At 46.8% G+C, this 13,797-nt stretch overlaps 1 protein-coding gene across 2 annotated transcripts in view; it reads right to left on the bottom strand.

The window, feature by feature from the left end:
• Positions 1-9,881: 9,881 nt before the first annotated feature.
• The window catches only part of LOC135385629 (glycerol kinase 3-like), a 51,955-nt gene continuing 48,039 nt past the window's right edge, over positions 9,882-13,797 (bottom strand). For both annotated transcript variants that reach the window (XM_064615074.1, XM_064615075.1), the window contains one exon: positions 9,882-10,203. In XM_064615074.1, coding sequence (XP_064471144.1) covers positions 10,106-10,203 — 98 coding nt within the window. In that variant the 3' untranslated portion in view covers positions 9,882-10,105. The remainder of the gene's footprint in view (positions 10,204-13,797) is intronic.

Below are 13,797 nucleotides of genomic sequence, written 5' to 3'. Positions count from 1 at the left end.
TTCGTCAGGGTTTTCAGGTGCGACGGCGCACTGTCCATTACGAGCAATGAACGGGGCCTGAAAACGGCACCTGCCCAGACACCCCACACGTTCTGCTTGTAACAGTTCATGAGTTCAGCCGCCATACTGCCTTTCATTGCCACAGAAACGACGACATCTTTAGGGAACTCGACTTTTGGCACATTTTTTTAGAGAATATAATCACTGGTTTCAAGTGCGTTCTGCCATCCCAAGCAAGCAATGGCCGACAGTTGGCAAAGGTCGGATGACAGTTGGCCAACGACTCTTTCGGCCATCCAACGTTGGCGCAACGTTGCTTAGTGATAGGCAGAGCGAGGATTGGAAAGCCGTCGGCCAGGGTACAGATCCATATCAAGAAACGAGCTCGTTAGCAAAGCACTTGCCAAAGCATAGACCAATCTCGCCTGGAGGAGAGGGTAACATAGAATGGTGTAGCGCTACATAAGTTCGACTTTCGATGGACCAAGGTTAATTTCTCAAAACTAAAGCAGTAAGAAACGACAAGATAAGATACGACACAGTAAGATACGACAAGCAATTCATCATTTCACTGCAGTTTGTGTACGCGCCAAATTAAACTTAGACACCTCACCCTTCATTTTGACACACACGCGAACAGGACTCTCGAATTTGAGGAAGCTCGCGAGACAAGCTATGTATAGTATCTGTTTTTCCTCAGCAAACACATACCGTTGTGAGTTTGGTCGTATTGTGGTCTCGGGCATCTTACAAGCTTTTTTTATACTTTTAAACAGCTCTCAATTCTTTGCATTTTGAAGTGGCGTGCTCACTCTCCGTTGAGGGAAATACGAGCAAAACAAACAAATAATGATATATCGTTACCTTACGCCGCGAGACAATTGAGTACGAAAATGAGCGACGCCGCAGGAATGCTTTGGTCTGCGTCTTGGCACAAGCTTGGCACAACGTAGGCTGGCCAATGTTTGGCAAATCATTGGCCAGGTACAGATCCGTATCAAGAAACAAGTTTGTTGGCCGATGATGTACCAAGCAAGGCCATGTAGGCCAGCCTAACTATTGCCAAGCTTGGCCCAACCTTTGTTTGTTGCTTGGGATGGCAAACAGGACAACGGTATACCTTAACTTCTCTTTCCCGGTGGTTTTGCATATGACATGCTTGACACCTTTGAAATCGGTCTTATTGTGTGGCACATCAGCGTTCTGTCCATTTTACCGATATTCCCAAGTTCTATCTCACTGATAGCTGAATTGTGGTAGCTATTAAAGGACTGGAACTGCCAATCAGCATTTTCTGGCACCTTTCGCCCCACACTGGTGACTGTCCTGTTCACTATGCTGTATCTGTGTACAAAACGTCCCAACCACTCGTTGCTGGCCTTGAAATCCGTTGCACTACAGGTTTCTGTCAAACATTGCTCCGCTCAGGACTTGATGCGAGATGCTGACACAAGCATACCGACTATCCTTGCGTTTGCTGACCAAGAGCGAAGGAGGCTCCGCCTCCTGGATGCGGGCCAATAGGAGGACGCGGAGGGCAGGCACTTCCGAGCCTCTGCACTCACCTAAGATATGGCGCAGCATTACCGTTCTTTCGCGTGTCGCGAGGTTTCTGCCATGGAGCACCAATTGAACCAACTCCTGAACGAGGCTTAGACAGGAGTGTAGCTATCGTTATTTTGCCTGCGGCAAGGCTTCTGCCAATGCGCATCAACCTAGCCAACGGCTTCACCATCCGTCTACATGGGAACCAGGCCAAGCGGGAGCCGCGCGTAGGCCGATTAACGGACGGCAAAGCCGTTGGTTAGACTGGTGCGCCATGGCAGAAGCCTTGCGGCAGACAAAAAGCGGCAGCTGCTGGTCAACGGATGGCGAAGCAGTTGGGTAGATGAGTGCGCCGTGGCAGAAGCCTTGCAACACGCGAAACAACGGTAACGCTGTGCCATCTTTTAGGCGAGAGCAGAGGCTTGGGAAGTGCCTGTCCTCCGCGTCCTCCTATTGGCCCGCATCCAAGAGGCGGAGCCTCCCTCGCTCTTGGTCAGCAAACGCAAGGGTAGTCGACGTCTTTCTTGGCCTTGCACACGTTAAGCTTCTCTTGCTGCTTCATGCAGTCCTAGACGCACGGGCGAGGAATCGAGGACAAACGTGCCGTGGCACAGATGTTTCCATGAAGTTCCGAAAGTTTTTCAAGCATTTCGAATTTGAAGGCTAATGTGTAGTTTCGCGTGCGCCCGCGCGCAGCACTTGTTCCTTCTTCCATACTGGAAAACTGTGGAATGCCTCAGGGTCTTCTACAACCAAACTCCCAAACCGGGTTACAGTACGGGTCAATTAGAACTTCTTGATGACGTGGCGGGAATAGGGTATTCTTCCCGCTGAATTCTTTGTGGCTGTCATTGAACCATGCATAATCCCTGGGAGCCTTCGTCTCCGGAAGCATTGTACTACTGAGTGTGGTATTTCCCGGCATGCCGGAAAATACGGGTTTTCCCGGCAATCTGGTTAACCTCGGTTTATTCCGACATGCCGGGAAATGCGCGGTAATACGGTAATCATTTTTTAAATGTACGTCGTCAACAAAGAGTCCAGCTGCGTGAACAGTCTCTCGAGCCAGGGTCGTGGAATGAAGCACGACGTCCAAAATACTCCTGTAGGCATGTAACTCGTTCGAGCTGACTAGCTTGTTTTTCGCAGAAACGGCGACCGTCTTAGACATGCCGCTCAACAAATGGTTTATTGAAAAAACAACATCTTTCTCGTCCATGTCTCGTCCGTAGTCGCGAATGATGCGCACGGTCAAAAACACGAAGCTGCCGTAGAGATCCAAGTGTGCCCTTTGCAAATTTTGTATAGAAAATTCCATCACGATATTATTTACTCCGTTGACCGGATAAAAGCCGTTGAGCCTGTTTTGTCTTTCGTTGCAGTCATGGCTGGAGCACAGCAGATGTGTGGCCCTCACGGGGAACCAAAGATATCTGCAGGTGTGTCGTGTCGGCACTTTTTATGTCTTTTGCGACATAGCTTCCGCATTGTTCTTTCCGTTCGTGGCAAGCATTGTTCTTTCCGGAGCCCTGCATGGATTCCAGCACGTCTCTCCCTGTTGTTATGGCCATCTCGTTTACTACACCCGATATTCCTTCGCCTTCTGCCAAATTCCGCGTCAAGCGCTTCAACCTTTTCTTGGCAATCAGTTGTATTTGTTGCCAGATGGGTACGATAAACTTGGACATGTTGCTCAACACACTGCCACCTCGTTGGAAAAGGCGCCCCGTATACACAGAAATTATTTTGGGGGATTACAGTGCATATTTAAAGTGCAACATTAAATTGGTTCTACCTTTGGATCGTAACAGTAAACGTCTTCCCGTTTCGTCCGTGAGAACAATTGTCACTGAGGGAATTTTGAACTGAGACAGGTTAAAATACTGAATGTTATCTAACGTTAGGTGACGACGTGCTTCTCTTTCTCGTAATAAAAGGGTAGTATTTTTAATATCTTTTTTTTGCTCCCCCAGTAAGTGGGTTCCATGATATCGGCGTAGATGATTGTGTTGTGAAACGGGGGTGCCAGGAGCACCTCGACGGAGCTCGTGGCATCCTCCTCCTCCGCGAACATGGTACGCTATTCGAAGCCCAAAAGCTCGGCCAGGAACTCGGAAAGTCGTAAGGTGGTGGTGCCCTCGAAAAGGCGAATTTTACATTTCTGTTCGGTTTGGTCGAAGCTGAAGCATGGACGTTTGCCAACGCACTCATTAATCACATCCAGGAGTGCATGGGGTGTAGCATAATAGCAAGGAGGCTGATGTACTTGCAAAGACCGAGATTTTCGTCTTGATCACGAAAGAAAACTGAAAAGTTACAGGGAGAGAGATTCTGAGAGTCTCTTCGTGTCCCTCGACGGGCGTGAACTGCAGCAGCTTTAAAAAGGGTTCTGGAACATGTAACTCTTTCGGTGTTTTGAGAAAGTAGACGTTATCCGCGAATTCTATCGAGGCGTCCAGCTTGTGCGACTGGAAATACTTGTTGAGCGTGTTACGTAGAGACGTGGTTTCCGAATTCAAAGAGCCGCCGCCGAAAGAAACGGGTACGGCGTGCTCCAATATGACGGAGGTGGCTTCACGTTCGCTCATTTTGGAAGGGTTCACTGCACGACCTGCTTCGCGCGATGCGAGCGTCGCGTCGAGGGCCTGAGCAAGAGGAGTGTCCAATTACACAGCTTTCACGTTCTCGGGTAAGACGAAGTCGTATCGCGATTTATGTGTGAAACGTTAAATTCTGAAAGGGCTTTTCCCAAGTCCGTTTCTAGATCCGAGGTGACGCGAAAAGTTCTCTCGCTTTCGACCGTGTCCTCGAAAGAAACCTCAATTTTCGCATATTGCTTTTCGTATCCAATATTTAAAAAATCGTTGCTTATGCTGAGAACCATCAGACTGACTTTATAGCGATCCGAGAGCTGAAGCGGACTATAGAAAGCTATCGTGAAGGCATCAAGTTTATTCAATGAAAACCTATCCATGCTGGCATTCGAGAGGAGGTGAACGTAGATATCTGACGTCATTTCCCAATCTCAACCACATCGCTGCTCGGAACCCAACTGTCGTGTTCTTTGTCGAAACCGAACCAGCGAACCAAGGAAAATCTCTGACCGTTCACTTTCTTCTTTCTCAGCATTTTGGTTACTGGCCAAGGCTGGTTAGCGCCGCACGTTACGACGAGTACCTCCTCTGGGTAGAAAGATCCGTTCACTTCCTAACCCTGGTAATCTTCCAGATGCATGACAGGAGGGGACGTGTCTCTCAGGCGGGAGACAGTGAAAATCTGAGGCGACTGACGGGCACCGACGGGCTTCCCATTTATTTTATTGCACAGTTCCAATTCCTTTTTGGGAGTGACTTCGGACGGGCTCATGTCCAACGCTCTGTGTTTGGTGGCGTTGTAGTCGCGCACCGCCGTTGTAGCCACCGTTGAACCTCTTGAACTTTGAAAAGTCGGCGAGATCCATTTGCCAGACGTCGTTTATCTTGAGGGCGATCATGCGTCTCTCTTCTTAAACTTTATTTCTCATTGGGTGCTGGAGAGTGTAGGCATCAAACTTTCTGAGAATGGCAAGAGCCTTCATGAGACACACTTTTCTGTAATGTACATGCCTCCCAAACCCCCCTCAGGTTTCTCATGTCCCTCCATAAGTCGTCCACACTACTGAGGCTTGCTGCTGCTGAGGCTCGCGAGATTTGGGCAGGGAAATCAGGCGCAATAGTTTCGAAACTTTGGGGAACCAGGAAGGTTTCTTCCCAGTCTTACGTTGCAACAAATAATTGACGAGTTCGTAAACCGAGGAGTGTCTGATGGGCTTGCCCGAGACGGAGACACAACCCTCGTGATCCCAGGAAATAGTCTTTTTTAATTCCGAGACTACCTTTTCCGCTTCCTCTTCATCAATCTCTGGAGAGAGGAGCGAATAGCCAAAGTCATTTGTAGTGTACGGCGTCTTGTTTTTATTGCCGTAGGGATCGAATCCATACTGCTTGAGTATGCGATACAGTGCCTGCAATATGAGTTTCACTTTGACGACGTCACTCTCCTTCAAGGAAAGAATGTTTCCGATGGAGCTGGTCACTTTCTCTTGGCCATTGGAGGGGGTGGCCGAAAGGTTCAAAATGGCGGAAAGCAGGAGAGGAATCATCAACGAAAGAACGCCCTGCCCTCACTGCTGAGACAAATAGCACCTCAAACGTTGTGGATTCCTGTGAATCTTTTTGTAGGCAAGTCGGTGTAAAAAGTGTTTGTGCTTCTTCAAACGCACGAACGTATCTGGAGCCAACGACAGCTTTCCATTCCATACATTGAGACAAATTTCGAAGAGGTGTTTTATGTAGGACGAGGAAGAACGTCTCAAGATTTCGCAACGGCACGGAGCGGGAGGAGTGAGGAGCACTTCGGGTAAAGTGAGGTGAGGACAGAGATTAATTTTGGAGCGTAGATATATTGACGTTCTCCCGGAAAAATATTGCTACGCAACCTGTGATCCTTGTGCGTATAGTTGTGAAGATCCCCGAGTAGATAAGCGTGGGGAGACGACATTGCTTGTTTATATTCGTCCAGAAAACAGTCCAATCTTTTTCTACCACACAGCTGTTGCCCAAAATGCTCCATCTGGTGTATGCTGCCAACGGTGCACCACAGGACGACGTAACTGGCGTTGTAGGATATAGTTCTAAAATGGCTGCTGTTGAAAAAGAAGGTTTGGACAAGTAAGAATATCGACGTGTTGGCATGGTGAGAACCATGAATGAAAAGATCGGTAACCTCCTTCAAGGAATTGGCGTCGGTCATGTGATCGTCGACGATGATGAGCGTAGCACGCGATGTATCCCACTCTCGTGATAGCTCCTTGGCAAATTTTGCAGAGTCCCAAAATTTGTCCTGCATGCTCAACGAAGCATATTTCTGCACGTAGAATATTTGCGACAGTGGCTTGTCCACGACATCATTCAGGTTCCTCAACATGTTTACCGCACATCAAGGGGCCACTTAAAATATAATGAAAAGGATGTCGGAAACGAAAAGGTTCGGGGGAAGACATGGTGCTTGCATACATTTTGTGCGAAGAAAAGAAGAGACCGAGTCTTGTAGAGAAACGCATCTCTTTTATTTACACGTCGTCCTCTAGATCCGAACTGTGTTCCCAATACAGATTATCCAGGCTCAAGATGGACTTCTTTTTTGTTAGTCTGTCCGCCACTAAGATGCGGTCGAGTGTCTTCATCTTGTCCTGACACATTTCTTGACGTGCTTGCATCAATTCCAGGCAGTGGACTTGGAAGGCTTCCTCCACAATATCACGAATAAATTCAAAAAGTTCTTCGTTTCTTGTCTTTTCCTGATGCCACCGAGAAACACAGCAGAATAAACCACACAACGTTTCCCACGTATTGGTCTGAATGATGACACAAGCGCAGTGCGCGCTCCCTTTATAGACAGTTTCCAAATAAACATGCGCAAAGAAATGAGAGTGAAACCAATACAGGGAAGCAACCCATTGCCACTAGGAGAGGGCATGCGCGCAGAGAAAGGAGAGCGAAACCAAAACTCGGCTCTGCAGGGAGGGCGCGAGGGGATTACCGCTGGATGCAGGGCGCGCTTCCGTAGCGCCCACGGAGCGGCGCTTTTGTCAGTCGAGCGCAGGCTCTCATAGGGAGAGGACGTGCAGTCGCTCGCTCCGCTGGCGCCACGTCAGTTGAGACCTGGCTGTCGAGGGGAGTGGACGCTCCGTCACCGAGGGGAAAAGGTGAGTGATTTGCCGTAGCGGTTAGGCCTTTTCCTCTATGTGTCTGGCCTTGATGCATTTTTACCTAGCTCTGCGCTAATCTTAGTCCTTTTCCCCGCATGACTGGACTTGTTCAGCAGTGACTTCATTGCCGTCATCTCCGTTGAGTTTTGTAGCATTGTGCATCTTCAGCCTTTTCTCCGCGCCGGCACATGTTTAGCTGTGCTCATTTTTACCCTGCGGCTAGCACTTTGTGGTTGTCATCTTGTGTTAGCTGTTGAATTTCGTAGCGTTGTGCGCTGCCATTAGGCCTTATCGCTCGCCTTAAGCCATTTCCCCAATGTGTAGTGTCTTCTCTGTGCTGTCGCATGTTTAGCGGTTAGGCCTTTTTCCCGACGAGTATGTCTGGACTTGTTTAGCAGTGCCTTCCTTGCCACTACTATTTTCTTGCTGTTTTCATCTTGTGTTAGCCGTTGAGTTTCATAGCGATGTGCAGTTACGCAGCAATTAGGCCTAAGCGCTTGTCTTAAGCCTTTTCTCCGTGCTCTCATGTGTTTAGACTTGTTTAGCATTTGCCATAGCAGATAGGCCTTTTCCCCGATGTTTTGTACATGCTCTCGCATGTTTAGACTTGTTTAGCAGAGTCTTTCTTGTTGCAATTTTTACACATTGCTAGTATTTTGTCTTTTTTCTGTCTTCCACACACATTGCCATGAGGGGGACAGTGGCACTATCTAGTGTGATGCGTTGCAACTAGGTAGCCACCTGTCGTCGATCTCTGCAACTACCAGCCGCCAACGAGCAACATGGCGGTCGGTGGTCAGCCGCCCGTTCCAGAGCGATTTCTTCGACACAGCAACGTCGATTTTCAAATAAACTGTTTCCCTCCACTCTATTTCTATTTCTTTCTTATGACCACGAGTATCCGGAAACATGCAGGGAGGTCTGGACATGGGTGAGATGCTTCCCAATGAGTGTGGGGACTTATGGATGGTCCCAATTTCTATGGGGGGTCCTAATTGCTAATTAATGGTGTTCAGGCCCCTTGTGTGTTTCCGGGTACTTGTGGTCAGTGCTTACTAATAACTTAGACGTTTCGTCCTCCATGCGAAACGCATCATCAGTAAGGAACAGGAAGAAACACAAGGAAGGAACAACAAACAGGGGCTATTAAGTAAGTCCCTGTAAAGTTCCGGAAGGGGCCGTGGTTGGCGTTGCAGACCGACGAGTGTCTTTGTAGATTCCAAGTAGTATTTACGCAGGCCCCACCACTGATCGTTCACCAGGGTCACAACGTTGGCAAAGTCAAAGTTATGGCCCGTAAACCAACAATGGTCAACTAGCTCTGTTCTTGACCTTATCGCATTTGTCGAGGTGGCGACGTCGCATTTATGCGTTTTGAAGCGGGTGCCTCGTTTCCGGCCGGTCTCACCGATGTATGCAGCGTCACAGTCACTGCACTGTATTCGATATATGGCTCCCGTCTGCACCTCCGGGAGGATGGGGTCCTTGGGCTTTGAGATTAGGTGTCGCAGTTTGGTGTGTGGTTTGAACGCTGTTTCTACGTCTAACGTCTGAAGGGCCCGATGAATTGACTTGGAAACACCTTTGAAGTAGGGTATGGTAACTAAGTGCTGCTTTGGATCACTTCTTTCTTGTTGTTGGCTCGTTTGCAGTTGTTTTCTGGTGTCGTCGATGAAGCTTAGCAGGTAACCTCTTTTGAGAGCGACTGGGTGACCGTAGCGCCTTCAGCCTCGTCCAACTCATCCGTGACCTAAAAAGAAAGGGCCGCCTAGATGAAACAACATACCGCCACCTTTTCTCATCTGACGGCTCCTCCCCCAGACTATATGGTCTACCCAAAGTTCACAAACCCAACTGCTCCCTGCTGCAGGCCTGCCCATGTTGAGATCCGAAGGTGGACTACGCCATGTGAGGGAGCAGTCTGGTTTGGGCTTGAAGGACTAGTGGACGCTGGATTCCCGAGGCAGAGATCCGTGGGTAGACTGTGCCATATGAGGGGTACAATCTGGCTTGGGCTTGAAGGACTAGTGGACACTAGATCCCCGAGGCAGAGATCCGTGGGTCGACTGTGCCATGTGAGGGTGCAGTCTGACTTGGGCTTGAATGACTAGCGAGCGCAGGATTCCAGAGGCAGAGATCCGTGGGTTGACTGTGCCATGTGAGGGTGGGGTGATGATGGGAAATGGAGTGATGATGAGAACGATGAAGGGATGAAGGTTAATAAGGCAGGAGTCACTGGCTACATAATGATAACTGATTTATTGGCGAACGGGAGTGTGCGTCCACATGCGGGGCAAAGCAGGAGAACAACTCTGGCTAGCAGCGGGGGAGAGGGCGAGGCTTGGCACCGGGGCGCCGCCAATGGTAAGTGGGGGAGAAGGTACTACGCTCACAACACGTGAGCAAGGGCTTTCATGACCATCATTACATCGAAACCTTGTTCGCATGTACATAAATGGCTGAGCTAACAGGAACCAGCAATTCAACCGTAATATTGGAGTTATCGTTATATCGACGATTGTAACAAACGAGCTCGCCTGTATCGCTTTTCAAGATTTCCTCAAAATAAAAAGTTTACTGTCTACTATTCGCAGTTCAGTCAAGTTTATTTGGTTGTGCGTCATACCATGCCAACAAGAGCATAGATTGTTTGCACTATCACATGGCAATCTTCCTACATTGATCCGACACTATCATAACAGTTTCAATGCATTCCCTGGAACTTCCAGATCTTGTGCCACAACCAGGAAGTATGTACGTTGCGACTGATAATTTAAAAATGGGTACTATAAATACTATGTGGCTTCAACATTATCTATTCTTGAGGTATCCAGCAAGTACTAACATCCCAAAGGAGGACAAAATGAAGAGCTCAATCGGAAGGAACGATAGCCTCCACCAGTTGCTTCCTGAAAGATAAATGAAAAGAGCCTATTAACCCAGAGGGGCAACATGTGCAAATAAAAGGTGTAACATTGTAAGTAGTGTATGACCTTTCTCGTATGCACATGCACAAGCAAACCACACATGCGTAGCGGTGTGTCCAACAGCAGCAATGGAAGCGACAAATATAAGGTCCCATTTTCAACAAAATACAGAATCACAACAATACATCAAACGTCTAATATTGATCCTTACGTACTCCTTCAAATCACCCACATTGATATTTGACTCTCTCTCTTCCATCTCTATGTTGTTTGTGTCATCTTGGGTCAGTACATTCACTGATGCCAGAAACAGTTTTTGCTTTTGGCTGTTCAACCACAGACTCGTAATGATGAAAAGTCCAGACGTGCTAATGATATTTGTGCTGAATTGTGTATAATGTGCATTAGATTTCTGAACCCAGCTAAGATTTTTGGAGAGTATTATTTTGTTTTGCAAAACCTAAGCACAGAGTTTGGTGTGCTAGTACGTCAGTTGTGCAGTAGCTTCAATGGATAGTTTCTTATCCGAGGCATTTACATGCAAGTAAGGCGTGGACTACGAGCTTGCCCGAATTTTGACTGTGCCCATGCACACATCAAGTAAGCCTTCTTTCTCATGCCATGATTTTATGTTGTATCCTTTCTAGTGAATATTTTGGCAAGCCCACCTAACTCAGCAGCAAGTACTTTGCTTGGTCCTAAACGTGCACTTAGAGCTCGCTATTGAATAGAATTTTGCATTGACAAAATTTTAAATGAACATATTTATGGATCTCTACTAAAAGAAGTGTGCTGATATTTGAAAGTATTGAACTACATATTTCTACTCTAACAATCGATTATACTATCAATAATTCTCACATTTACTATGACAAAGTGACTGTGGAAGTACACTGAATGGGTGTAGCACCACCACATTATTCTTTTGAGCTCAGTGTTGTTCTATTGCATTACATCCATTTGCCTGTACACGAGAAATGCACGAAAGTTTGTGCCCTGAAGCCAGACTGACACTGAGTGCACATCTCTGACTTGCTATCAATGGGAGAAAACTTTTATATCAATCACTACGCATTGGGTCTTTCATATTTACGTTACTTCAGTAATGTCTCTGCTGCTACCCATATCCCCATTAGTATTTAGCTTGCAAGGCTGAGTAGTGAATAACACTTTCCAAGAGAGCCGATATCATATCAGTTTGACCTTGCTATGTTAAGCCCTGAACTGGTTGCCAATGCCTCAACCCATTCTGTTAGATATGATGTTACCTTGAGAGGATCACTACCAATAAAGATATTACTCAAATATGATCAGGTCATAAATTCGTTATTCCTACAGAAGGGAAACTAGATCACACTGGACTTCGATTTTCTGTAGACCAGAGGGATAAGAGTTGCCACATGGATTTAAAAGCATGATTCATGTCAACATTCCAAAGAACGAAATGGGCTCCAACAAAAGAGAATGTTATCCATGGCCAACTGGACATCTGACATTAAAAGTTTACACTAATAAGAAAGCCATTTTGGCTTATTATATTGGAATGCAGAGCATGTAGACAAGAATTATTATTCATGACAATAACTATGCAAATGACCCTGCCCTGCTGAGGAACCTCAACCAGCTTCTAAATTTAATTTCAATACCCCTAAATATACCTTTTCAAGAGTAGCAAGGAATTTGCTCGTAGCCATTCCATCTATGAACAACTAGCTCCTCATTTGTCATGCTGCACAAGTGATGCTCTGCAAGTCTCACCAATAGATTTGAGAAAATCCTGCTGCCCCTTGTGCATGTGTTGCATCCTATGCAACTTTCATCATGAGACGCATGAACAGCACGGTCAGTACTGGTGCTCAGTTGTTTCCCCCAAAGTTTGTATATTGCAGAATATGGCTGGCAGAACACTCTCCCTTTCTCCTCCCCTCCTGGCAATGAACTTCAACAGTTCATCACAGCGATGAGCTTCGTGGTATTTTGCAATGTAGTCAGCAGTATTATGGTAGATCATTATATTGTGCTGCACATATTGCCAAATGCCCCAAGCATAACTACCAGGCATTAGACATAGGAAGCATACACACGTTAATGACGAGGTGCTCCTTGTTCACCTACCGTGCAGGTATCTCCCTTCGGCACAAGTCACATATGCCTGTCTCACTCCTAGTGCATCATGTGACAATATTTTAAGCGTTCCTTATTTTTCCATAAGGGTAGTTTCATTTTATATCGAACAAGGCATGAAAGTCGTATTTTTTAATTCGCCTAGAAAAAATATATGTTAGATGGCAGCTCAAACGACGCAATTCGCGCCCCGTGCGACGCTCGTGCGTGGAGTAGTTTCCGTGTGGGCGAGGAGGAAAGTCTGAGGCAGCTTGAGCGCGCTTTCTTCTGGACCGACTTTGACGGGATCTAGTACTGCTGATTTTTTTGCCTATGAACTGGAGGTTTTTTGTGATTGTAGGCTGCACCATAGACACTGTCGACAGCCAGCCACAGAATTCTGAGGGCCACAGATTTTCTGTTAAAAAATGCCAAACTTGGCGTAAAGGTTCAAAAAGCCCAAACTTTGTTACCAATTTGCTTAATGACGGATCATCTGAGGACGTCGAGCTGAGTGCCATTCGATAGGATGTTGAAAGAACTTTCGTGCTGTATAAAGCTCATTTTTCTCAGTCCAATGCTTTCTGTGTTATTAGCTTGAGAATCGCACATGGTAGGCGAAAATTGCCAATGTTGCACCTCAATGTTCTCAAAAATGCAGTCTTCGATTTCCTTGATTATTTTTGAAAAGGTGGCGTCATGTCTCTACTTTAGACCCCAAGTGAGACAATCTTTTATTTTTACCCGAGAGACGCGCTGCGATTTTTTTGGTCAGGCACGGTCCACGAGACTGCAGCCTTGCCAGCAGCCTCGTGGACCCTGCCTGACAAAAAAAATCGCTGCGCGTCTCGTGGGTAAAAATAAAAGATTGTCCCACTTGGCGTCTAAGATAGAGGCATGACGCCACCTTTTCAAAAATAATCAAGGAAATCGAAGACTGCATTTTTGAGAACATTGAGGTGCAACATTGGCAATTTTCGCCTACCATGTGCGATTCTCAAGCTAATAACACAGAAAGAACTGGACTGAGAAAAATGAACTTTATACAGCACGAAAGGTATGTCAACGTCCTATCGAATGGCACTAAGCTCGATGTCCTCAGACGTTCCGTCATGAAGGAAATTGGTAACAAAGTTTGGCCTTTTTGAACCTTTACACCAAGTTTGGCAGTTTTTAACAGAAAATCTGTGGCCCTCAGAGTTCTGTGGGTGGCTGTCGACAGTGTCTATGGTGCAGCCTATAATCACAAAAAAAACTCCAGTTCCTAGGCATAAAATCAGCGGTGCTAGATCCTGTCAAAGTCGGTCCAGAAGAAAGCGCGCTCAAGCAGCCTCAGACTTTCCTCCTCTACCTCGCGGAAACTACCCCCCGCACGAGCGTCGCACGTGGTGCGATTTGCTTCGTTTGAGCTGTCCTCTTAACATATATTTTTTCTGGGCGAATTAAAAAATACGACTTTCATCCGTTGTTCGA

Source organism: Ornithodoros turicata, chromosome 2 (assembly GCF_037126465.1).
Source record: "Ornithodoros turicata isolate Travis chromosome 2, ASM3712646v1, whole genome shotgun sequence".
Taxonomy (NCBI): Eukaryota; Metazoa; Arthropoda; class Arachnida; order Ixodida; family Argasidae; genus Ornithodoros; species Ornithodoros turicata.
Note: the sequence above shows the minus strand (reverse complement) of the source record. Positions and strands in the feature narration are given on the sequence as shown.